Source organism: Panulirus ornatus, chromosome 33 (genome assembly GCF_036320965.1).
Source record: "Panulirus ornatus isolate Po-2019 chromosome 33, ASM3632096v1, whole genome shotgun sequence".
Taxonomy (NCBI): domain Eukaryota; kingdom Metazoa; phylum Arthropoda; class Malacostraca; order Decapoda; family Palinuridae; genus Panulirus; species Panulirus ornatus.
The window spans coordinates 24,942,977-24,970,828 of record NC_092256.1 but is presented as its reverse complement, the minus strand read 5'-3'; the positions used below and the strand labels follow the sequence as shown (position 1 = coordinate 24,970,828).

Here is a 27,852-nt window from a genome sequence, read left to right as displayed (position 1 = left end):
AAGAAGGGATTCTATAATGTATCAAAATTACAACAAAAGATTGTAAGTACCAACCATACTGAAACAACTGGAGTACAACTGAAGTAACATTACTTGTTTTGGATTCCACTGAATCTTGGGGTACTTATACTTTTTTTGTTGACTGTACATGAGCTGTCATTTTGTGGGGGATGGGTGTAATCTAAATATAGAACAGGTACAAAAATATATTTTCCTTAACATCTTCATTCCTTTTAGAATCATGAAGAATACCAAAAATATCTAATTTACTCACATTTCCCAGAGAAGGTTTAACATTCTGAGCACATGGATTTTACAATCCAATCCCAGTTTCTGAGCATTACATGACAATTTATCATCTGGCACTTCTGTGTCACCCAGGTCACTCACATACCTTAATTTCTAAAATTCCTTAAGCACATCTTAGTTCTTAATATGATTCTTCCTGAAGTACTCTGGTGCAGTTTCATACAACCACTGGGGATCAACCACAGAATTGATGTGCATGTATGTTTTACCTGTATGAACAAGTTCTGTATAAAGGATATAAGCAGGCTTTCCACCAAACAACACAGAACTTGGATGAAGAACAGCCTCTTGTTTTGAGTTCAGTGTTAAGTATTTACCATCTAATTGCAATTCTGCAACATTAGTGAACAGACCAGCTACCAGGCACCTGGAAGTATAGGGAATTTTAGTAACAACCAGTAACTGATGATGGTAACATCAATGATACGACATCCAACAGAAGGAATCATATCCATTTCTTAGTAATGTACTAAACTATTGCACAGCATCAGGCCCTTAACCCTTAAATGATGGCTAACATCAACAGATATACTTTAAGCAAGCAGTAGCCAACATCAATGGATTCTTGCCTTTCTTCTGTTTAAATATCCAGCTGACTTATTGTACCATTAACCCCTTAATTCATAACTTAGGTTTCCTTTTCGAACCCTCAAAATATAGCTTTCCTATTTGTTTACAAAGTAACCATAAAGTTTAAAATATATTCAAATAATAAAAAAATAATTTCAAAAGTATATTTCATACCCTACTTTCACTCTGATAACATGTAGATGTTTTGTATATTTTTCATCACAGTGCACTATAAAGTGTGGTTATAAGGCCTGAGTCAAATGAGTTGCTTTATTGTTTGTCTTACATCAATTTGTTGATTACTGATTTATTACTGTTTTGTCTTATATAATAAATCTTTTCTAGTAATCAATATGATTAATTGATAATCATAACAGCAGAATTACATAAATTTCTGCAAAATTTTCAATTACACCAAACATACAAGTAGTCCCAACAGTGTAATGTGACCAATTCTTTCTAAAGACACAGAAAAAAGTGAAGGATCTATGAGAAATGAAAAATATTGTACACTATCATTCCTAAACTGCCTGAGTCACAGGGGTTAGCAACATGTAACACAAGAAATCCACCAATGTTTGTTTATTCATTAATCAACATTTTTAGCCATGTTTCTTTGTGCTGTATGCATTGCCAGCACTGAATTTGTGGATAAGTTTGAAAATATTTGTTATGTTGGATTAAAGTTAAAATATCCTGATCTTTCATTTATAAACATTTTAATCTAATAAAGTAACCATCTTATAGGCTTAACCCCAAGCTTCCTCATTATGTAAACCCTTAAATCCCCTAAATGGATATTTACATATAAGATTAGCAACTTCTCTAGATGTAAATCTACACTGACTTTTGTGCCTCCTTTTCAAACTCATCTGGTAAGCTTGGGTGGTTGATGTGGTCCCAGTGCATGATAATTTCTTGTGACAGTCAGTCATCATCCAGCTATGCCAATGACATGCACACTCGTGAGTTTTCTCGGCAAATGAACAGCTTTTCGCTATATTTAGAGAATCAGGCAATAGATGATCCTGAAGTACTTGATGAATCATGTGGAGGATGGCTTTAGTGACTCTTCCAGCAATGACAGTTGACCATGAGACAGGAGGTGTTTCTTGCATAAGTGGAGGCATTGTTGCCAGTGCCCACCTGACTGTGTCAGATTAGTACAGCTGATAATTTACAAACTTTTATACTTTTGCTGTTATGAAAAAATCATCAAAGATTTGCACTGATTATAATGAGAAAAGATGTATTATATAAGGTAAAATATGATGATAATCATATCTTCAGTTGTTTGTAACTGCTTATTTGGCAGGAAGTTTTACACTCATAGGGAGTCACATCTTGAATATTCTTTACTTTCAAAACATCCTTTTAAACCTCTATACTGTATGCATCTATGACAGCCTCTTTCAGTTTATTCCACTCATCCAACTCTCTTATACTATGAAAGAAATGCTCTACATTTTTTATTCAATTTCTTGCAGCCCCTTCTAAGCATAAATAGTAGCACCTCAATAAAGCTGACTAGAATAACTTATGTAACTTCTTTTCTGACTTTCCCTGTGTACATTATTGTCTCTTATGTAGTGATGCTTCTGTATCCACCAAAAGCACAACAGAAGTTATTCTTGTAAGTTTTTTTCTTATCATACTTAATCGCTGTCTCCCGCATTAGTGAGGTAGTGCAAGGAAACAGACGAAAGAATGGCCCAGACCCACCCACATACACATGTATATACATAGACCCCCCACACACACATATACATACCTATACATTTCAATGTATACATACATATACATATATACACATAAACATATTCATATTTGCTGCCTTCATCCATTCCTGTCGCCACCCTGCCACACATGAAATAGCGCCCACCCCTCCCGCGCGGGTGCACGGTAGCACTAGGAAAAGACAAAAAAAGGCTACGTTTGTTCAAACTCAGTCTCTAGCTGTCATGTGTAATGCACCGAAACCACAGCTCCCTTTCCACATCCAGGCCCCACAAAACTTTCCATGGTTCACCCCATATGCTTCACATGTCCTGGTTCAATCCATTGACAACACATCTACCATGGTATACCACATCGTTCCAATTCACTCTATTCCTTGCATGCCTTTCACCCTCCTGTATGATCACTTAAAATCTTTTTCACTCCATCCTTCCACCTCCAATTTGGTCTCCCACTTCTCCTCGTTCCCTCTACCTTTGACACATATATCCTCTTTGTCAATCTTTCCTCAATCATTCTCTCCATGTGACCAAACAATTTCAACACACCCTCTTCTGCTCTCTCAACCACACTCTTTTTATTACCACTCATCTCTCTAATCCTTTCATTACTTACTCGATCAAATCACCTCACACCACATATTGTCCTCAAACATTTCATTTCCAACACATCCACCCTCCTCCACACAACCCTATTTATAGCCCATGCCTTGCAACCATATAACATTGTTGGAACCACTATTCCTTTGTATACTGTATGAATTTATGACAGCCTCTTTCAGTTTATTCCACTCATCCACCTTGTAAGAATGGGAGCAATTATTCCCTCTTCCTCCAATACAACCTCTTCATCTAATCCATGGTTCAACCATTCCTGTTCTGAGCCATTCAGGCAAGGGATCAGGAATATCAAGCTTGAAAAAAATCTTTCTCTGGTTCCCATAGCATTTATCACTGCAAGCACATTCCATGAGGCAAAGCATTCTTTTCCATACAAAGGAAGTGCAATAACCTCTTCTTGTAATCCAATGATAGGTCCTTCTGGTCTTCAGCAAAGGGCATCTCTGACAATTCTGTCACCCTAACTTTCTTTACTTTTCTGTTCTAACAGTAATACAGTTGTCTTTCCCTTACACAAAGAAACTCTCTTTGCTTCCTGTTTCTTCTCTAACTCCACCTTGGATGACTGAAACATTCCTTCACCACCTGATGTTCCTCTTACTAATCCTATGCCCCTTCCTGTTATCTCTTTTATGGACTGCCCGAAAAGCACTTCTCTCTCTGGACACAAGCAAGGTTTATGGTCCTGATGGCATCCATCCCCTTGTACTGAAAGAGTATGCCTCTGAACTTGCACCAATGCTTGCTCATCTGTTCAATTTCTTTTTAAAACCAAAACTTCCCCTTCTTGGAAGCATGCAATGATAAATCCTCTCCCTCAGAAGGATGACCGTTCTGACCCCTCTAACTATCATCCTATTGCTGTGACATTTACCATTTCCAAAGTCTTTGAATCCCTCCACAACTCCCATTTCTTAAACACCTCAAAAATCACAGTCTACTCTCTCATTACCAGTATGGCTTCCATAAGGCGAGGTCCAGTGGTGATATTCTTTCCTATCTTACTAATGCCTGGGCATCATCCCTGAAAGATTTTGAGGAGTCATTTGTAGTTGCCCTTGATATATCTAAGATTTTTGACTGAGTGTGGCACTGGGGTCTCATCTCTCAGCTCCCTTCTTTTGGCCTCCCTTCCTCACTTTGCTACCCCAGATCTAGCTTCCTCTCCAGCCAATCCACCACTGGTTGCTGATGGATCAGTCAACCCCCTTTTCTCCATCAACAGCGGTGTCCCTCAAGGTTCCGTCCTGTCCCCTATACTTTTTCCCCTTTCTTCAACAATTTTCTCTCCTCCACAAATAATACAATGCACTCATACACTAACAACTCAACACTGCATTCATCCACATTATTCAATTACACTCCCTCTTCTCTCACTTGATCTGCATCTCACCTAGACACAGCTTCCTCAATAACCTCAGACTTGGACCGGATATCTCAGTGGGGTACACAAAATCTTGTTTAGTTTAATGCCTCCAAGACCCAATTTCTGCCCATCTTTCAATTGAAAACTCCTCGCAACTCTCATTTCCCATTTGATGATTCTATAATTCCATCTCTTGACTCAATGAACATACTTGGTATTACTGTAACATCCACTCTTTCTTGGAGACCCACATTATAGGAATAACTAAGTCTGCTTCTAAGAAACTGGATGTCCTGTTTAGATACTGAAACTTCTTTCCTGATCAGATGCTCTGTTTAAAGAATGGATTAATTCATCCTTGTAAGGAGTACTTCTGTCACATTTGGGGTGGTTCTAGCTCTGCAGTCCAATTTAGAAACTGTCCTAAGCTAACTTCCAAACTTGGCCCCTTTGCCCTATGTCGCAATGTTGGTTCACTTTCCCTCTTCTATGGGTATCACTTTGGTTTTCGCTCCCAAGAGCTGGTTGCTTGTGTGCCCACATAACCAGCTAGACCATGCAATACTCAGCAAGCTGTTGTGTCACATGATTTTTGTGTGGCCATCAGCAACTAAAAGGTGAGCCGTTTTGATACCTGCTGCTTTCCCTACACACTGAAACTTTGGAAGTCTTTACCTTCCCATGTCTTTCCCAATAACTATGATCTGGCACATTTCAAAAGACAGGTTTTCACTTCCTCCAAGATTCATCAATACTTTCCCTTGTCTCTCCTTCCATTTCATAAGTCAGTACTTTCACTTGTATTTCCTTCTTCCACTTGAGAATTCTTTCTGTATTTCAATTAAGGCCTGCCCATGATGTGGACTTCTGTCCAAGACTGGAGCCTTCAACATAAGAATAAAGTCAATCTCTTTATTTACCCTCTCCATATTTTGAAATAATTTCAACACACTCTCTGCAGCTCTCTTAAACATACTATTCTTACTTTCTCTTCCCAAGTCCTTTCTTACTTGATCAACCCTTCTCACACCAAATATTTTCCTCAACATCCACCCTCTTTTGTACTTTTACATTTTGGACCCATTCCTCACATATGCACAGCACCATCAGAATTACTGTACCATCAAACATACTCATCTTTGTACTCATGGACAGTGACCTCTCTTTCCACACGCTCTCCTATCACCAACAGCCTAAGCCCCTCTTGATCATCTTCTGGCTTACCTGCTAAGCTAGTGTGACAGACCGGCTATATGTGAAATTGATGAGCAAGTGATCTGCTGTAATTAGGTCTCTGATACTTAAGAAATGAGGGAAAGAAACATCAAAAGTGTTCGGAAGAAACTACTATATTTAACATAAGAGTGAATATAAAAAAAAAGAAAAGTGAAAGGTCACTAAACTGAATACATTACATGAATACTAAACTTGAATATTCAGTATCACTGATTTAACTTATCAAAATTCTACAATATTTTGATCATATGGCTCAGCATGATAAATTAATAAGTGACACTTTAGGTTATAAGTAACTCTTTGACTTCCATGCTTGAGAAGATGGAGTTTTTTCCAAAGCTAGGCAAAGGTAATGGGGATAGGGGAGAAAGAATGCTTCCCACGTGTTCCCTGCATGTCGTAGAAGGCGACTAAAAGGGGAGGGAGCGGGGGCTGGAAATCCTCCCCTCTCGTTTTTTTTTTTAATTTTCCAAAAGAAGGAACAGAGAATTGGGCCAGGTGAGGGTATTCCCTCAAAGGCCCAGTCCTCTGTTCTTAACACTACCTCGCTAATGCGGGAAATGGCGAATAGTTTGAAAGAAAGAAAGAAAGGCAAAGGTAAGGTGCTACTCAGTATGGTGTGCTTTATATCTAGGACTAGTTGTTGTCATATCAAGGTTGAAAGCAACTAAACATCTTGCCTTCACATTCATTATGAAATAAAATGCCAAACTAGCTTTGCTGAGGTTTGCAAAAACATTTATGTGAACCTTAAAGCTAAAATCTCAGAAATGAAGACACAGGGTGATGTACCTTCGCACAGAATCCAAATTCTGTTGGCAGGAGATAGATGATATATCACATCTTTGGCATACTTGAGCTAACTGCTTCCGCACCTCAGCAGCATACATCAAGTTACGGTGGTTAAGGAAGTTTTCATGGCACCACATCTGGAGAGCAGTCACATTATCATCAGTATGATTAAATGTTATTTCCAGTTATGTAAATGAAAAATTACTTACTTGTATACATTATACAGAGGTCATTCCCAGATGATGTCTTTCCACACATTCATCAGTGCTCCCAGAGCCTACTCTTGAAGTCACACTGCTTCTCCCTAATCAGAACCTTTATAGATGCCATCCCTCTGTAATTTGAAACAATGGCACTACACAGGGATTCTGCCAAACCTCAGGCCCCTCACCATGAACCATAAATGATGAAAATCCTAAATGAGCAATAAATAACAAAGTCACCCTCTTAAGAAATTATCTATCCCATCCTCTCCAGATATTTTCTCACAATCCATCTAATGCAAAGCCTTCACCAACTCTTCTCTTTTTATCAAACCATATGCCATGACTCTCTCACTTGGCATACCTCCATGCTCAAAACATCCCCCACCTGCCACCCTATCATCAAACATATTCAATAAGTATTCAAAATACTCATTCCATCTCTTTACCTTTTCTCTGCCTATTACCACTTCCACATTTACTTCCCTTACTGATGTTCCCATTTGTTAAATCCTCACCTCAGTCTAGTTCAGAAGACTTAAATATTCTTGCAAGAAAATACAATAATTCTGTAGTGAGAGATGTAAACAGTAAACAATGTAAATAAATACATTCAAATAAGTCACATAGAATCTATGTAACAAAGACATACAAGTATATGTATGTCTGATAGTGTTTGGTTTTATTAGTTACCAATATATGAAATATAACATGTATCATCACCAAATATTCTTTCATTCTCTTGTTTTCTTTTAGAACACAGTAGTACTTAAAAAAAGATGGATATATATTCTCTCTTTACCTTCTTTTCTTTTGCACTTTTAAAAGCCCGGAAAATCTTGAGAATGGTGATATGATCACCTTCTACAGACGTGAATTTGCGTCTGACATTTGCAGCAGCATCCTTCTTTCCACTAGGGTTTACGTATATAGACTCACTTGATAGGACAGCTACTATCGTCAGGACCTAGAAAAGAAGGAAAACTTACTAATATAAAGAAAAAACATAAATGATGCTGAGCCAGTTTTCCACCTATTTACCAGTAATAAGACTGAACAGAGCTGCACATAGTGATAGAGGTGGTAATAGTGTACGTACATTGTGGCTACCAAAAAGCCAGAATTCAAGCATAACTGCGCTGCAATAAATTGCACAGTATCAAATGAATATAATCTTGAGGTATCTTTTCCTTTCCAATCAAGGAAGAAGATAAACAAGTTTAATTTCTATCATTGCTTGCCTATTTTGGCTACAAATGTAAATTAGATCAAAACAAGAGGAAACCAGTTGAGGGCTTTCCACCTACTGACCAGATTCATGCTGAAATATCATTATCTTGTCCATTCTATATACATTTCCACTATTTATTGATTATTTAGAGCTCAATCTACTGTTTTGTGGATGTAAAAGATAGATTATCACTATCAGAAGGGATGATCTTGATCCAAATATAGTTTTCTATAAGAATGCTTGTTTGTGTGAGGATCACTTTGAATAATCTAAATTCACAAGCTGAGGAGTTCGGTATTCACGATTATTATAAGTTTATTAATTTCAATTTTTTCTTATAGTGATTGACATGGTACAGACAAAACATGACCCAATCATAGGCCATTTCTGGTGAAAGAAATAAAGTTAGAGGAAAAGAGTAAAATTAATCAGGACTGCATGTGTTTACAGACCTTACTCTTAAAGGTAGAAAGGTTATACACAAAAGAAAAGACAAAAGATGGAAGACAATTCCAGAGCCTTGCTGTTTGAGAGACAAAGGGGGTATCACAATCATTTTCTGAGATGCTGGTCTCCACAAAGAAACTGTGGGAAGCAGCAGCAAGCTGTGTACCTCCTGTCTAAGCATTGAGGAGGGGACATGTAAACATCTCATGAGAAGAATGGACAAAATAATGCATGTAGAAAAGAGAGAGAAGCAAAATTATGGCATACAGAAAGGGCTGGTTGAAGATAGGTGATGCCAAGAGAATTAATGAGAAGGAAGGCTTTTGATTCCATTTTGGTTGATAAAAAGGTGAAGGAAAAACTGTACTCTATAGTAGGGCATCTAAAACCCCTTTATATAAGAAATAGCTGTTCATAAGAAAAATCATCTGGGCAGCTATATAACACCCCAAGCTTTTGGAAAGCAGATTTTGTGATGTTAGTTTATGTGGGGTTTCCAAAATATAATGGAGGATATGGTTATGCCCAATATGTTTGTATTATTACAGGTTTAATCTATGGTATTTTGAAACTGAGCAAAGGGAAATCAATAACTTGTTCATGGAAATATGGGAAGAACTTGCATTTTAGCACTTAAATTTCAGTAGATTACTGCATCCACATTCTGAGATGCTGCACAGGTCAGAAATAAGAAAGAATATATATTTAGCGTCTGAGAAAAGGGAGGGAAAGTGACTTGAAGTATGCAAAGTGGAATCATCAGCATAAAATGAATGGGGTTAGAAATAGAAGAAAATCATTTACAGAAAGAAGAAAGAGTTGATGATAGGACAGAACCCAGAAGAACACTTTTATTAACAGAACAGGATGGAAAGTCACTCCATTGACAACTTCAGGGAGGCCTACTTTAATGGATGCTTCTTTAAGAGAATTTTGTTGAACAGACATGAAAAACATTCCTTTAATAAATACAGTATACATAATAGTTAGGCAATTATCAGGCACATGTGGGTCAGTCACATGGATCACCTTCCTCTACCATTAAAATGATACTTGATACCAGTGAGAGGATAAACAGAATGAGCTAGTCCACCAAATCTATGTTACAAAGAATTTTTCCTGCATAAGGAATAACATGCTGGAGTTGGCTCAAAAAAACTACATGAAAGGTGAGAGCAAGAGTGTTTTTTTATCTACATATTCCCACTCAACTAATGACATTATTTTCACAATCTTTACTTATTTTTTTTATGGTTCCAATCACAGACAAAAGTCCACATCAAGGATAGGCCTTAATTGAAATAAAGAGAGAATCATGAAAAAAAAAAAAAAAGACAAGGGAAAGTATTTATGAATTTCTGAGGAAGTGAAAAACTTGTTTTCTGAAATGTGCAATGCCATAGTTATTGGGAAGGACATGAGAAAGTAGAGAGTTCCAAAACTTTGATGTGTAGAGAAAGAAGCAGGTAACAAAATGGCCCACCCTTGAGTTGCTGATGACCACACAATAATCATGTGATGCAGCAGCTTGCCAAGTACCTTGTGGTCTAGCTAGTGGTTGAAAAGGAGAGGTTATTGCACTTCCTTTGAATAAAGGAACACTTTGCCTCAGATAAAAAGCTTGCAGCAATTATGGGCAGTGATAAAAGCTAAATGGGAGCCAGAAGAAGGAGAGTTTTTCCAAGCCTGATATGCTTGATCCCTTGCTTGAATGGTCTCAGAACACGAACAGTTGAACCTTGGATTGGATGAAAAGGTCGACTTGGAGGAAGAGAGGCTAAATGCTTGTATTCCTACAATAATAACATCTGCTGTGTGTTTGGCTGAGACAGAAGAATCACCACATGAGACAATAATTCACCAAAGGAAAGTCAGAAAAGAAGCAATATAAGTTATTCCAGTCAGCTTTGCTGAGATGCCAGTATTTACACTTAGAAAGGGCTGCTAGAGGGGCAGGTACTGTTAGAGTAGGTACATTAAGGAGAGTGTGATCAGATGAAACAATTGGGGGCAAGATTGTGTATTTACATTGGGATGGACTAAAGGTGAAAAAAGAGTCCAGAATATTAAGAGAGTGGCCACTGCAATCAGGAATATGGATAGGGTGGAAGATGATTTGCTCTAAATCATTGAGAATGGAGTATGTGAGGGCTTCAATCCCTCCACCATCTGTATTACATTACAGATTCTTAAGTAATGTTGATAACACTTACCAATGCAAGACAAAACAATAACATTTTATCAAAAGAAGTCATTTCAGGAATTCTAAGTTGAAAGATGATATCTTCTTTCTTTTCTTTTAAACTATCCGCCATTTTCCGCATTAGCGAGGTAGCGTTAAGAACAGAGGACTGGGCCTTTGTGGAATATCCTCACCTGGCCCCCCTCTGTTCCTTCTTTTGGAAAATTAAAAAAAAAAAAAAAAAAAAAAAAAAAAAAAAAAAGAGGGGAGGATTTCCAGCCTCCCGCTCCCTCCCCTTTTAGTCGCCTTCTACGACACGCAGGGAATACGTGGGAAGTATTCTTCATCCCCTATCCCCAGGGATATATCACCTTAAATACTTATTCATAAACAACATCCATAAAAATTATAATCTATGAATATGGCATGAAAAATAAAGATACTAACCTCATCAGTACAGCCATATTCTGGCCCATCAAGGATGACTTTTGCATAACGAGGATCAAGAGGGAACTGTGCCATTTTTTTTCCAGCTTCTGTGAGTTCAAGTGCCTCAGATCTTACAGTTACAGCACCTAATAATGTGAGTTGCTCAACTGCTTGCTTAACACCATCTAGACTTGGTTTATCAATAAAATCAAAAGTTAGTATGTTTTTTATTCCAATAGCCAAAAGCTGTAAGATAACACTTGCCAAGTTTGAACGCAAAATTTCTGGGATTGGATTAACAGCCATAGCATTGAACTCATCTAATGTATAAGCTCTGTAACAACAACCTGCTGCTTCTCGTCCAGCACGACCTGCCCTTTGCCAAGCCTGAGCCTGAGAAATTTTTTTCACTCTCAGCACATCAAAACCACTTCCTGGATGGTAAGTGCGAACTTTTGCCCGTCCTGAGTCAATCACATACCTGATTCCAGGGATTGTAATGGATGTTTCTGCAATATTTGTACTGACAATGACTTTTCTTTCCCCGGGGGCTGTTTGTCTAAATACATCCAATTGCTGATGTGATGGTAAGGCTGCATAAAGAGGATAAGTTCTTAGCTTTGGAAACTCTGCTAGGCTACTGTCCTTTGCAATCTGACGAATGCTGTGTGTCACTGACTCAATTTCCTCTTGACCAGTCAAAAATACTAATATATCATGCTGTGGAGGTGCTTCTTTATGTATCTGAAATACAGTACTCATGGCAGCTAGGACATAATCATCTTGCTTTTCTCTGGCATAGAACATCTCAATTGGATGCTGTCGTCCTTCTATATATAATACAGGGCACTTGTTGAAATATTTACTAAAATGGTCAACATCCATTGTGGCTGACATAATGATCACTTTGAGAGGATCTTTTCCATTTGTCTTTCTACTCTTCTGAGCACCTTTCACAATTCCAAACAAAACATCGGTATTGATGGTCCGTTCATGGGCCTCATCCAAAATAACCCAACTATATTTGGTAAGTAAAGGATCAGAAATAACCTCCCTAACTAACATACCATCAGTCACATACTTAAGTTTTGTGCTCTGTGACTCACATTCCTCAAAACGTACTGCATATCCCACTAATTCACCTAAGCTAGTGTCCATCTCCTCAGCTACTCTCTTAGCTACAGTAATAGCTGCCACTCTCCGAGGTTGAGTGATACAGATGGACCCCTTACGATCCCACCTTTCCTCGTACAGAAATTGTGGAATCTGTGTTGTCTTTCCACTCCCTGTTTCACCAATAATAATCACAACATCATTTCTTTTGAGCTCTTCCAGCAACTTTGCCCGAGCTGGAAAAACTGGAAGAGCATGTCTTTGTTTCAAGAGGCTTTTCAGGTGATCTGTATTTCTAATACTTCGGACAGCTCCACTAGCATAAGCTCTTGCAGTAGGGGTTGTGGTGCCTTGGGAAGAATACACATTACCACTAAAATGTTTCTGGTAATTAAAATGGCCATTAACAGTTCTAGCTGGACTTTGTTGCACTGACAGATAGGCTGACTTAGAATTCATTCCTGCATTTGCTTCACTTCTTGGTTTTTTAGCTGGTGGCTCTTGAAAACCTGCCATTTTCTGAAAAAAAGAGACATATTGCTTCAGAGGCTTGTTAATGAATGACAGATTTCATATAATCATATTATACATCCAAAATCAATATAAGCTAATTAGACTAGGTCAGGTTAGGTTAGGTTTAATAAGACTGGCAAGTTTAAGTTGCAAAATATCAAGAACCAAACCTAACCTATCCTAATCCAGTTTCTTTTGTTTAGAAAAATAAAATAAAAAAATAAAGTCATAAACCACTTTGTGTTTTTTCTTACTTGTCCAACAGTACAAAATTTGTCAATCACTGAGATTCCTACATATCTTTATTCTCCATTTGCTGGAATAATGTTGCTGTAATTCACTTACAGAGGCTAAAATTCAGTATAAAGGGCTGGAATCTCTGATGACCCTCTAACTTTTGTTTTGACACTGAGCTACCATTCTTTTATGAGTAGATGAACTCTTTTGCACATTGGGCATGCAGTTGCACAACCAAAGTCGTATCTTCCCCACACATGCTATGGTTAACTGACACTGGGATTTTTTCTAGTGCTAACTATCACTGCTTAAGACATAAACCATCTCTACATATCAACTAAGCATGCCTTTTGATTTAACTTTCTGGCATGTGAACAAAAATGCAAACCCTGTGGTAATTGCTGGCTATTGTCAAAATGTAGAATTGTTGCTAGGGCATTAGTAGTGAGGGTTATAAATACATATTATGGAAAGAACCGTTTTTTAGAACATGTTGTAAATTAGCTAAGTTGGGAGCATAGGGCAACACTAAACTTTTAGATTTATCCTTATTTGTCACATCTTTGTTACAAGAAGCTTAAAATGCCTTCCTAGCTTTCCAGTAAGCTTTGTTCACAAACTTATTGGGATAATACAACTGCCTTCAGATACATCTTATTATTATTATTATTATTATTATTATTTTGCTTTGTCGCTGTCTCCCGCATTTATGAGGTAGCGCAAGGAAACAGAAGAAAGAAATGGCCCAACCCACCCCCATACACAATGTATATACATACACGTACACCCATGCAAATATACATACCTATACATCTCAATGTACACATATATATACACACACAGACACGTACATATATACCCATGCACACAATTCACACTGCCTTTATTCATTCCCATCGCCACCTCGCCACACATGGAATACCATCCCCCTCCCCCCTTGTGTGTGCGAGGTAGCGCTAGGAAAAGACAACAAAGGCCCCATTCGTTCACACTCAGTCTCTGGCTGTCATGCAATAATGCCCGAAACCACAGCTCCCTTTCCACATACAGGCCCCACACAACTTTCCATGGTTTACCCCAGACGCTTCACATGCCCTGATTCAATCCATTGACAGCACATCAACCCCGGTATACCACATCGATCCAATTCACTCTACTCCTTGCCCGCCTTTCACCCTCCTGCATAGTCAGGCCCCGATCACACAAAATCTTTTTCACTCCATCTTTCCACCTCCAATTTGGTCTCCCACTTCTTCTCGTTCCCTCCACCTCCGACACAAATATCCTCTTGGTCAATCTTTCCTCACTCATTCTTTCCATGTGCCCAAACCATTTCAAAACACCCTCTTCTGCTCTCTCAACCACGCTCTTTTTATTTCCACACATCTCTCTTACCCTTACATTACTTACTCGATCAAACCACCTCACACCACACATTGTCCTCAAACATCTCATTTCCAGCACATCCACCCTCCTGCGCACAACTCTATCCATAGCCCACGCCTCGCAATCATACAACATTGTTGGAACCACTATTCCTTCAAACATACCCATTTTTGCTTTCCGAGATAATGTTCTCGACTTCCACACATTCTTCAAGGCTCCCAGGATTTTCGCCCCCTCCCCCACCCTATGATTCACTTCCGCTTCCATGGTTCCATCCACTGCCAGATCCACTCCCAGATATCTAAAACACTTTACTTCCTCCAGTTTTTCTCCATTCAAACTTACCTACCAATTGACTTGACCCTCAACCCTACTGTACCTAATAACCTTGCTCTTATTCACATTTACTCTTAACTTTCTTCTTTCACACACTTTACCAAACTCAGTCACCAGCTTCTGCAGTTTCTCACATGAATCAGCCACCAGCGCTGTATCATCAGCGAACAACAACTGACTCACTTCCCAAGCTCTCTCATCCACAACAGACTTCATACTTGCCCCTCTTTCCAAAAACTCTTGCATTCACCTCCCTAACAGCCCCATCCATAAACAAATTAATCAACCATGGAGACATCACACACCCCTGCCGCAAACCTAGATTCACTGAGAACCAATCACTTTCCTCTCTTCCTACACGTACACATGCCTTACATCCTCGATAAAAACTTTTCACTGCTTCTAACAACTTTCCTCCCACACCATATATTCTTAATACCTTCCACAGAGCATCTCTATCAACTCTATCATATGCCTTCTCCAGATCCATAAATGCTACATACAAATCCATTTGCTTTTATAAGTATTCCTCACATACATTCTTCAAAGCAAACACCTGATCCACACATCCTCTACCATTTCTGAAACCACACTGCTCTTCCCCAATCTGATGCTCTGTACATGCCTTCACCCTCTCAATCAATACCCTCCCATATAATTTACCAGGAATACTCAACAAACTTATACCTCTGTAATTTGAGCACTCACTCTTATCCCCTTTGCCTTTGTACAATGGCACTATGCACGCATTCCGCCAATCCTCAGGCACCTCACCATGAGTCATACATACATTAAATAACCTTACCAACCAGTCAATAATACAGTAACCCCCTTTTTTTAATAAATTCCACTGCAATACCATCCAAACCTGCTGCCTTGCCGGCTTTCATCTTCCGCAAAGCTTTTACTACCTCTTCTCTGTTTACCAAATCATTTTCCCTAACCCTCTCACTTTGCACACCACCTCGACCAAAACACCCTATATCTGCCACTCTATCATCAAACACATTCAACAAACCTTCAAAATACTCACTCCATCTCCTTCTCACATCACCACTACTTGTTATCACCTCCCCATTTGCGCCCTTCACTGAAGTTCCCATTTGCTCCCTTGTCTTACGCACTTTATTTACCTCCTTCCAGAACATCTTTTTATTCTCCCTAAAATTTAATGATACTCTCTCACCCCAATTCTCATTTGCCCTCTTTTTCACCTCTTGCACCTTTCTCTTGACCTCCTGTCTCTTTCTTTTATACATCTCCCACTCAATTGCATTTTTTCCCTGCAAAAATCGTCCAAATGCCTCTCTCTTCTCTTTCACTAATAATCTTACTTCTTCATCCCACCACTCACTACCCTTTCCAATCAACCCACCTCCCACTCTTCTCATGCCACAAGCATCTTTTGCGCAATCCATCACCGATTCCCTAAATACATCCCATTCCTCCCCCACTCCCATTACTTCCATTGTTCTCACCTTTTTCCATTCTGTACTCAGTCTCTCCTGGTACTTCCTCACACAAGTCTCCTTCCCAAGCTCACTTACTCTCACCACCCTCTTCACCCCAACATTCACTCTTCTTTTCTGAAAACCCATACAAATCTTCACCTTAGCCTCCACAAGATAATGATCAGACATCCCTCCAGTTGCACCTCTCAGCACATTAACATCCAAAAGTCTCTCTTTCACGTGCCTGTCAATTAACACGTAATCCAATAACGCTCTCTGGCTATCTCTCCTACTTACATACGTATACTTATGTATATCTCGCTTTTTAAACCAGGTATTCCCAATCACCATTCCTTTTTCAGCACATAAATCTACAAGCTCTTCACCATTTCCATTTACAACACTGAACACCCCATGTATACCAATTATTCCCTCAACTACCACATTACCCACCTTTGCATTCAAATCACCCATCACTATAACCCGGTCTCGTGCATCAAAACCACTAACACACTCATTCAGCTGCTTCCAAAACACTTGCCTCTCTTGATCTTTCTTCTCATGCCCAGGTGCATATGCACCAATAATCACCCATCTCTCTCCATCAACTTTCAGTTTTACCCATATTAATCGAGAATTTACTTTCTTACATTCTATCACATACTCCCAGGCATATATATATATATATATATATATATATATATATATATGTCAAGTCAATTGGGAGGTGAGTTTGAATGGAGAAAAACTGGAGGAAGTGAAGTGTTTTAGATATCTGGGAGTGGATCTGTCAGCGGATGGAACCATGGAAGCGGAAGTGGATCATAGGGTGGGGGAGGGGGCGAAAATTTTGGGAGCCTTGAAAAATGTGTGGAAGTCGAGAACATTATCCCGGAAAGCAAAAATGGGTATGTTTGAAGGAATAGTAGTTCCAACAATGTTGTATGGTTGCAAGGCGTGGGCTATGGATAGAGTTGTGCGCAGGAGGATGGATGTGCTGGAAATGAGATGTTTGAGGACAATGTGTGGTGTGAGGTGGTTTGATCGAGTAAGTAACGTAAGGGTAAGAGAGATGTGTGGAAATAAAAAGAGCGTGGTTGAGAGAGCAGAAGAGGGTGTTTTGAAATGGTTTGGGCACATGGAGAGAATGAGTGAGGAAAGATTGACCAAGAGGATATATGTGTCGGAGGTGAAGGGAACGAGGAGAAGAGGGAGACCAAATTGGAGGTGGAAAGATGGAGTGAAAAGGATTTTGTGTGATCGGGGCCTGAACATGCAGGAGGGTGAAAGGAGGGCAAGGAATAGAGTGAATTGGAGCGATGTGGTATACAGGGGTTGACGTGCTGTCAGTGGATTGAATCAGGGCATGTGGAGCGTCCGGGGTAGGCCGTGGAGGGCTGTGTGGGTATGTATATTTGCGTGTGTGGACGTGTGTATGTACATGTGTATGGGGGGGGTTGGGCCATTTCTTTCGTCTGTTTCCTTGCGCTACCTCGCAAACGCGGGAGACAGCGACAAAGTATAAAAAAAAAAAAAAAAAAAATATATATATATATATATATATATATATATATATATATATATATATATATACCTGGGGATAAGGGAGAAAGAATACTACCCACGTATTCCCTGCGTGTCGTAGAAGGCGACTAAAAGGGGAGGGAGCGGGGGGGCTGGAAATCCTCCCCTCTTGTTTTTTTTAATTTTCCAAAAGAAGGAACAGAGAAGGGGGCCAGGTGAGGGTATTCCCTCAATGGCCCAGTCCTGTTCTTAACGCTATCTCGCTAATGCAGGAAATGGCGAATAGTTTGAAAGAAAGAATATATACATATATATATATATATATATATATATATATATATATATATATATATATATATATATATATATATTTTTTTTTTTGCTTTGTCGCTGTCTCCCGCGTTTGCGAGGTAGCGGAAGGAAACAGACGAAAGAAATGGCCCAACCCACCCCCATACCCATGTATATACATACGTCCACACACGCAAATATACATCCCTACACAGCTTTCCATGGTTTACCCCAGACGCTTCACATGCCCTGATTCAATCCACTGACAGTACGTCAACCCCGGCATACCACATCGATCCAATTCACTCTATTCCTTGCCCTCCTTTCACCCTCCTGCATGTTCAGGCCCCGATCACACAAAATCTTTTTCACTCCATCTTTCCACCTCCAATTTGGTCTCCCACTTCTCCTCGTTCCCTCCACCTCCGACACATATATCCTCTTGGTCAATCTTTCCTCACTCATTCTTTCCATGTGCCCAAACCATTTCAAAACACCCTCTTCGCTCCTCAACCTGCTCTTTTTATTTCCCCACATCCCTCTTCCCTTTAAATTTCCCTTACTCGATCAAACCACCCCCAACCACACTTTTCCTAAAAAACATTTTCCTTTTTCCCAGCCACCCCACCCCCCTTTGCGCACAACTCAAACCTTTCCCAACCCTCCAACCATAAAACATTTTTGGGAACCACTATTCCTTCAAACAAAACCCCTTTTGCTTTCCGGAAAAGGGTTTTTGCTTCCCACTTCTTAAAGGCTCCCGGGTTTTTTGCCCCCTCCCCCCCCTAGGGTTTCCACTTTTTTCCCTTCCTTTTCCATCCCTGCCAACCACCCCCAAGATACCCAAAAAAACACTTTACTTCCTCCATTTTTTTTCTCCATTCAAACTTACCTCCAATTGACTTGACCCTAAAAACCCTACTGTCCCTTTTTTTAATTGCTCTTTTCAATTTTCTCTTAACTTTCTTCTTTTACACACTTTACCAAAACCGTCACCACTTCTGCAGTTTCTCCATTTAAAAGCCACCCCCGTATCACACGAACAACAACGGGCTCACTTTCCCCGCTCTCCATCCCCAAAAACTTCTAAAGCCCCCTTTTCCCAAAAACCTTGCTTTTACCCCCCCAAAAACCCCCCTCCATAAAAAAATTAAACAACCATGGGGAAAATCACACACCCTGCCGCAAACCTACTTTTTCCCGAGAACCAACAAATTTCCCCTCTTCCCACCGTTTCACATCCTTTCATCCTCATTAAAAAAATTTTTACTTTCTAACAACTTTCCCCCCACACCCCTAATTCCTTTTAAAACCTTCCCCAGAAACACCCCTATCAACTCATCATAACCCTTTTCCCGATTCCCCTTTTTTGGGGTAATTTCAAATCCTTTTTCTTTTTAAGTATTTTTTTACATACATTCTTTAAAGAAAAAACCTGATCCCCACATCCTCTACCCTTTTTTTTTAAACCACACTGCTCTTCCCCCAATCGATGTCTGTACATCCTTTTAACCCTCTCAATCAATTCCCTCCCATATTTTTTACCAGGAAAACTCAACAAACTTTTAAACCCCGTAATTTGAGCCCCCCTCACTCTTTTCCCCTTTTCCCTTTTTACAAGGCACTATGCAAAGCATTCCGCCAAACCCCAGGGGACCTCACCATGATCTTTCATAATTAAAAACCTTTCCAACCTTTAATAAAACATAACCCCCTTTTTTTAATTTCCACTGCAAAACCACCAAACCTGCTCCTTGCCGGCTTTCATCTTTCCCCAAAGCTTTTTTTTACCTCTTTTTTTTTTTACCAAATATTTTTCCCCAACCCGCCCAAATTTGGGACACCACCTCCACCAAAACCCCAAAACGCCCTCATCACAAAACTTCAACAAACCTTCAAAATACCCTTTCCCTCTCCTTTCACTCCCCTACTTTTTATCACCCCCCTTTTCGCCCCTTTACGAAATTCCCCTTTGGGTCCCCTTTCTTTTCCCTTTTTTACCTCCTTCCGAACACTTTTTATTCTCCCTAAAAAATTTTAAAGATACTCTCTCACCCCCCAAATTTTCATTTGCCCTCTTTTTCAAACCCCTTGCACCTTTCTCTTACCTCCTGCTCTTTCTTTTTTACATCTCCCACTCAATTTCATTTTTTCCCCGCAAAAAATTGTCCAAAGCCTCCTCTTTCCTTTTACTAATAATTTTTACTTTTTCTTTCCCCCCAACTCACTTAAACCCTTTCCCCCTCAACCCACCTCCCACTCTTCTCAGGGCCCCAAAATCTTTTTGGGGAAAACCATCCCGGGTTTTTCCCAAAAACCTCCCTTCCTCCCCCCTTTCCCCCTTTCTTCCATTTTCTCAAATTTTTCCTTTTTGGGACTCAGTCTCTTTCCGGTACTTCCTCCCAAATCTCCTTCCCCAACCCCACTTACTCTCACCACCCCCTTTACCCCAACTTTCCCCGCTTTTTTCTGAAAACCCTTTCAAATCTTCACCTTAGCCTCCACAAGAAAAATGATCCCGACACCCTCCAGTTCACCTCTCCAATTTCATCCAAAATCCTCCTTTTCCCGGCCTTTTAAAACACCCTAATCCAATTTAAAGCTCTCATGGGAAACTCTCCCACTAATACGTAATTATGTATTCTCGCTTTTTAAACCAGGTTAAAAAAAAATTTTTTCCCAAACACCTTCCTTTTTCGCACCCTAAATCTACAAGCTCTTCACCATTTCCATTTACAACCTTTAACAAACCCCTTTTATACCAATTATTCCCTCAACTCCACATTACCCACCTTTCATTCAAACACCCATCCATAACCCGGCTTTGCAAACAAAAAACCCCTAAATCCTCATTCAGCCTTCCCAAAAAACCTTCCTCTCTTACTTTCTTCCCCTTCCCAAGGGGCAAATGCACCAATAATCACCCATCCTCTTCCTTTAACTTTCAGTTTTACCCCTATTAAACGAAATTTTTTCTTTCCCCTTTCTTCTATCACCCTACCCCAAAAAAAAAAATTTTATATAAAATATAATTTATAATATAATAAATATATATAAAAACCTGGGATAAGGGAGAAAGAATACTCCCAGTACCCCTGCTGTCGTAAAAGGCAAAAAAAGGGGAGGGGCGGGGGGGCTGGAAATCCCCCCTCTTGTTTTTTTTAATTTTCCCAAAAAAGCAGAGAAGGGGGCCAGGTGAGGGTATTCCCCAATGGCCCAGCCTTTTCTTAACGCTATCCGCTAATGCAGGAAATGGCGAATATTTTTTGAAAGAAAATATATACATATATAAAATATATTATATATATATATAATATATATATATATATATATATATAATATATATATAATATATAATTTTTTTTTTTGCTTTGTCGCTGCCCTCCCGCGTTTGCGAGGTAGCGGAAGGAAACAGACGAAAAAAATGGCCCAACCCACCCCCCATACCCATGTATATAAAATACGTCCACACACGCAAATATACATCCCTACACAGCTTTCCAGGTTTACCCCAGACGCTTCACATGCCCTGATTCAATCCACTGACAGTACGTCAACCCCGGCATACCACATCGATCCAATTCACTCTATTCCTTGCCCTCCTTTCACCCTCCTGCATAGTCAGGCCCCGATCACACAAAATCTTTTTCACTCCATCTTTCCACCCCCAAATTTTGGTCTCCCACTTCTCCTCGTTCCCTCCACCTCCGACACATATATCCTTTTGGTCAATCTTTCCTCACTCATTCTTTCATGTGCCCAAACCATTTCAAAACACCCTCTTCTACTCTCTCAACCACGCTCTTTTTATTTCCACACATCTCTCTTACACTTACATTACTTACTCGATAAAACCACCTCACACCACACATTGTCCTCACCGACTGCTTTACTTCCCCTTTTCCAAAACTCTTGCATTCACCTCCCAAAACCCCCTTCCTTTAAAAATATATAATATATATATATATATATATATATATATATATATATATATAATATATTTTTTTTGCTTTGTCGCTGTCTCCCGCGTTTGCGAGGTAGCGGAAGGAAACAGACGAAAGAAATGGCCCAACCCACCCCCATACCCATGTATATACATACGTCCACACACGCAAATATACATCCCTACACAGCTTTCCATGGTTTACCCCAGACGCTTCACATGCCCTGATTCAATCCACTGACAGTACGTCAACCCCGGCATACCACATCGATCCAATTCACTCTATTCCTTGCCCTCCTTTCACCCTCCTGCATGTTCAGGCCCCGATCACACAAAATCTTTTTCACTCCATCTTTCCACCTCCAATTTGGTCTCCCACTTCTCCTCGTTCCCTCCACCTCCGACACATATATCCTCTTGGTCAATCTTTCCTCACTCATTCTTTCCATGTGCCCAAACCATTTCAAAACACCCTCTTCTACTCTCTCAACCACGCTCTTCTTATTTCCACACATCTCTCTTACACTTACATTACTTACTCGATCAAACCACCTCACACCACACATTGTCCTCAAACATCTCATTTCCAGCACATCCACCCTCCTGCGCACTACCCTACCCATAGCCCACGCCTCGCAACAATACAACATTGTTGGAACCACTACTCCTTCAAACGTACCCCTCTTTGCTTTCCGAGATAATGTTCTCGACTTCCACACATTCTCGAGGCTCCCGATTTTCGCCACCTCCCCCACCCTATGATTCACTTCTGCTTCCATGGTTCCATCCGCTGACAAATCCACTCACAGATATCTAAAACACTTTACTTCCTCCAGTTTTTCTCCATTCAAACTTACCTCCCAATTGACTTGACCCTCAACCCTACTGTACCTAATAACCTTGCTCTTATTCACATTTACTCTTAACTTTCTTCTTTCACACACTTTACCAAACTCAGTCACCAGCTTCTGCAGTTTCTCACATGAATCAGCCACCAGCGCTGTATTATCAGCGAACAACAACTGACTCACTTCCCAAGCTCTCTCATCCCCAACAGACTGCATACTTGCCCCTCTTTCCAAAACTCTTGCATTCACCTCCCAAACACCCCCATCCATAAACAAATTAAACAACCATGGAAACATCACACACCCCTGCCGCAAACCTACATTCACTGAGAACCAATCACTTTCCTCTCTTCCTACACGTACACATGCCCTACATCCTCGATATTATCCCTGGGGAAAGGGGAGAAAGAATACTTCCCATGTACTCCCTGCGTGTCGTAGAAGGCAATTAAAAGGGGAGGGAGCGGGTGGCTGGAAATCCTCCCCTCTCGTTTTTTTTTTTTCAATTTTCCAAAAGAAGGAACAGAGAAGGGGGCCAGATGAAGATATTCCCTCAAAGGCCCAGTCCTCTGTTCTTAACGCTACCTTGCTAACGCGGGAAATGGCGAAAAGTATGAATGAATGAAAAATGAAATATATATATATATATATATATATATATATATATATATATATATATATATATATATATATATATATATGATCTACTCAGTATACATGTAAGCTTGTAGGAAACAAGGACGATTAACTACAGCACTCCGACTCTATTAAAGAAACAGCAAGTCAAGATCACATAAAAAAAACCTTTTAACTATATCCTGTGTGTAAGTCTTCCGTGGTAACGAGTAACAGCGTCAGTAAAGCTTCCACTACTTTACGTGGAGGTTTTCTGTTACCGAGTCTTGAACATATTTCTTACTTTGTCAGCGATGTTGACAAACAACATGTGGCAAGGGCTGGCAATGTTTGGAGTTAGGGTTGTAGCGCACACCCGCACGACGCACCATATTGTCAGCGAATATATTATGCAGACGAGTTTTCTCCTTCAGGAAATAAAGTATAAATTGTATACATTTATTGTCTCTAACAATATCTACATATATAATGTTAAAGCAATTGCATACATCTCCTCGGCTCTGCGACAGTCCTAGTTTATGTTCATCTTACTGAAGTGAAAAAATTGCTCAAAATAAGGTTAACTCTAGCCACTGATGTGTACAACATTTGGAACAAAATTCTGAAACATTATTTCGTAGTGATAACTTTGCTGATTAGTCAGAAGCTCAAGCTCAAGTGATATTTTGCCGACTAAAGAAATACATTAATCACCCGTAGTTACATGTACTTAGGAAAGGTCCTCTAACGGAACCCCAATATGTTGGAAGATGGCTGATTAGTTTCATTATTTTCCTGTGACATTGACTAGACTTCAACATAGCAACGGATATGAAATCTGTGACTTCACTTTGTGCAACGAATAATGATCTTTTGTCGCTCATCGCCTTAAAATGGAGTACTGTTCAGACAATTCGGGTGATTCATCGTTAACATTCGTGTTGGTCAGAATGGAAACAAAAGTCTTCCGTCTTATTAATTGTTTAGGAGTCATATATTCCCAAGCACTTTTTGCACCACCGTGATGTTGCTGTCTCCTCCCCGTTTTACAAATGATATTTTGGCCACTGCTCCCGTGAGGTAGGCGCAGTGTTCCTACCATTGTCCTGAAATGTCCGCGTTTGACCAATGGACACATAACAGTTTAGTGTAAGATGGACCACTTCACCAGTGAACGTTTCTTTCTCTGTGAAGTTGTAGAATTCTCCTCATCGTTTCCTCTTTCCCTCTTCAATCATCCTATCCACCTCTTGTTACACCTACGAAGCAAAACTTAATTTCTACTTTTTATCATTATTTTCCTTTTACCCGGGTCACCCTTATCTGTCTCGCTAGAGAATAATTTCGATATCTGCAAAAACTTATAATTTTGAGAAAAACTCGATAAATCTCGTATTAAAGTGGATACAGAAAAACTCATCGGCAAAATACTTTTAGACCAACTGCTGTTGATTAGTCAATATAATAATCCCTGCGTAGTTTTCCTTAACAATTCATGTAGCTCAATGATTTCATTCAACTAAGGGTATCATGATAAATCTTCCTCACATTCTTGGCATCATTTAGAATTTAACCATGCAACAAGATGCATTTGTTACGTGGTCTGCCTTTCATCATATCTTCATTAGTAGTAACACGCTGGACTTCATTGACATGTTTTCTGATATATATATATATATATATATATATATATATATATATATATATATATATATGTATTTTTTTTATACTTTGTCGCTGTCTCCCGCGTTTGCGAGGTAGCGCAAGGAAACAGACGAAAGAAATGGCCCCCCCCCCCCCCCCATACATATGTACATACACACGTCCACACACGCAAATATACATACCTACACAGCTTTCCATGGTTTACCCCAGACGCTTCACATGCCTTGATTTACTCCACTGACAGCACGTCAACCCCTGTATACCACATCGCTCCAATTCACTCTATTCCTTGCCCTCCTTACACCCTCCTGCATGTTCAGGCCCCGATCACACAAAATCTTTTTCACTCCATCTTTCCACCTCCAATTTGGTCTCCCTCTTCTCCTTGTTCCCTCCACCTCCGACACATATATCCTCTTGGTCAATCTTTCCTCACTCATTCTCTCCATGTGCCCAAACCATTTCAAAACACCCTCTTCTGCTCTCTCAACCACGCTCTTTTTATTTCCACACATCTCTCTTACCCTTACGTTACTTACTCGATCAAACCACCTCACACCACACATTGTCCTCAAACATCTCATTTCCAGCACATCCATCCTCCTGCGCACAACTCTATCCATAGCCCACGCCTCGCAACCATACAACATTGTTGGAACCACTATTCCTTCAAACATACCCATTTTTGCTTTCCGAGATAATGTTCTCGACTTCCACACATTTTTCAAGGCTCCCAAAATTTTCGCCCCCTCCCCCACCCTATGATCCACTTCCGCTTCCATGGTTCCATCCGCTGACAGATCCACTCCCAGATATCTAAAACACTTCACTTCCTCCAGTTTTTCTCCATTCAAACTCACCTCCCAATTGACTTGACCCTCAACCCTACTGTACCTAATAACCTTGCTCTTATTCACATTTACCCTTAACTTTCTTCTTCCACACCCTTTACCAAACTCAGTCACCAGCTTCTGCAGTTTCTCACATGAATCAGCCACCAGCGCTGTATCATCAGCGAACAACAAGGTAGCGCTAAGAACAGAGGACTGGGCCTTTGAGGGAATATCCTCACCTGGCCCCCTTCTCTGTTCCTTCTTTTGGAAAAAAAAATAAAAAAAAAAAAAACGAGAGGGGAGGATTTCCAGCCCCCCGCTCCCTTCCCTTTTAGTCGCCTTCTACGACACGCAGGGAATACGTGGGAAGTATTCTTTCTCCCCTATCCCCAGGGATAATATATATATATATATATATATATATATATATATATATATATATATATATATATATATATATCCGGTCTTAGGTTTTGGGAGCCCTAGGATAAAAAAAATATTTTCCCTTTCACCTTGGCAGTTTAAATTTTTTTCAGACCCCCCCCCCCGAAACGAGCACACACACACACACACACACACATGCGTGTGGTTGTTATTTCATGTGTGGCGAGGTGGCGATGGAAATGAATAAAGGCAGACAGTATGAATTATGTACATGTGTATATATGTATAGGTCTGTGTATATATATATATATATATATATATATATATATATATATATATATATATATATATATATATATTATCCCTGGGGATAGGGGATTAAGAGTACTTCCCACGTATTCCCTGCGTGTCGTAGAAGGCGACTAAAAGGGGAGGGAGCGGGGGGCTGGAAATCCTCCCCTCTCGTTTTTTGTTTTTTTTTAATTTTCTAAAAGAAGGAACAGAGAATTGGGCCAGGTGAGGGTATTCCCTCAAAGGCCCAGTCCTCTGTTCTTAACGCTACCTCACTAATGCGGGAAATGGCGAATAGTTTGAAAGAAAAGATATATATTATATATATATATATATATATATATATATATATATATATATATATATATATATGTAGCATTTATGGATCTGGAGAAGGCATATGATAGAGTTGATAGAGATGCTCTGTGGAAGGTATTAAGAATATATGGTGTGGGAGGAAAGTTGTTAGAAGCAGTGAAAAGTTTTTATCGAGGATGTAAGGCATGTGTACGTGTAGGAAGAGAGGAAAGTGATTGGTTCTCAGTGAATGTAGGTTTGCGGCAGGGGTGTGTGATGTCTCCATGGTTGTTTAATTTGTTTATGGATGGGGTTGTTAGGGAGGTAAATGCAAGAGTCCTGGAAAGAGGGGCAAGTATGAAGTCTGTTGGGGATGAGAGAGCTTGGGAAGTGAGTCAGTTGTTGTTCGCTGATGATACAGCGCTGGTGGCTGATTCATGTGAGAAACTGCAGAAGCTGGTGACTGAGTTTGGTAAAGTGTGTGGAAGAAGAAAGTTAAGAGTAAATGTGAATAAGAGCAAGGTTATTAGGTACAGTAGGGTTGAGGGTCAAGTCAATTGGGAGGTGAGTTTGAATGGAGAAAAACTGGAGGAAGTGAAGTGTTTTAGATATCTGGGAGTGGATCTGTCAGCGGATGGAACCATGGAAGCGGAAGTGGATCATAGGGTGGGGGAGGGGGCGAAAATTTTGGGAGCCTTGAAAAATGTGTGGAAGTCGAGAACAGTATCTCGGAAAGCAAAAATGGGTATGTTTGAAGGAATAGTGGTTCCAACAATGTTGTATGGTTGCGAGGCGTGGGCTATGGATAGAGTTGTGCGCAGGAGGATGGATGTGCTGGAAATGAGATGTTTGAGGACAATGTGTGGTGTGAGGTGGTTTGATCGAGTAAGTAACGTAAGGGTAAGAGAGATGTGTGGAAATAAAAAGAGCGTGGTTGAGAGAGCAGAAGAGGGTGTTTTGAAATGGTTTGGTCACATGGAGAGAATGAGTGAGGAAAGATTGA

The 27,852-nt window shown here is 39.9% G+C and overlaps 1 protein-coding gene across 2 annotated transcripts; it reads right to left on the bottom strand.

Annotated features, from left to right (window-relative positions):
• On the bottom strand, nucleotides 1-23,754 carry ath (ATP-dependent RNA helicase DHX33). 2 transcript variants are annotated; one of them, XM_071682034.1, is made up of 5 exons: nucleotides 23,684-23,754; nucleotides 11,141-12,754; nucleotides 7,636-7,800; nucleotides 6,631-6,767; nucleotides 1-676 (listed from the first exon to the last, which is right to left on the bottom strand). In XM_071682034.1, the coding sequence occupies exons 1-5, from the start codon at nucleotides 23,708-23,710 to the stop codon at nucleotides 424-426; spliced, it is 2,196 nt and encodes a 731-aa protein (XP_071538135.1). In that variant the 5' UTR covers nucleotides 23,711-23,754; the 3' UTR covers nucleotides 1-423. The 2 variants fall into 2 exon arrangements, with proteins under 2 accessions (XP_071538135.1, XP_071538136.1); XM_071682035.1 differs by having other exon boundaries at nucleotides 23,569-23,742.
• Between the last annotated feature and the right edge of the window lie 4,098 nt (nucleotides 23,755-27,852).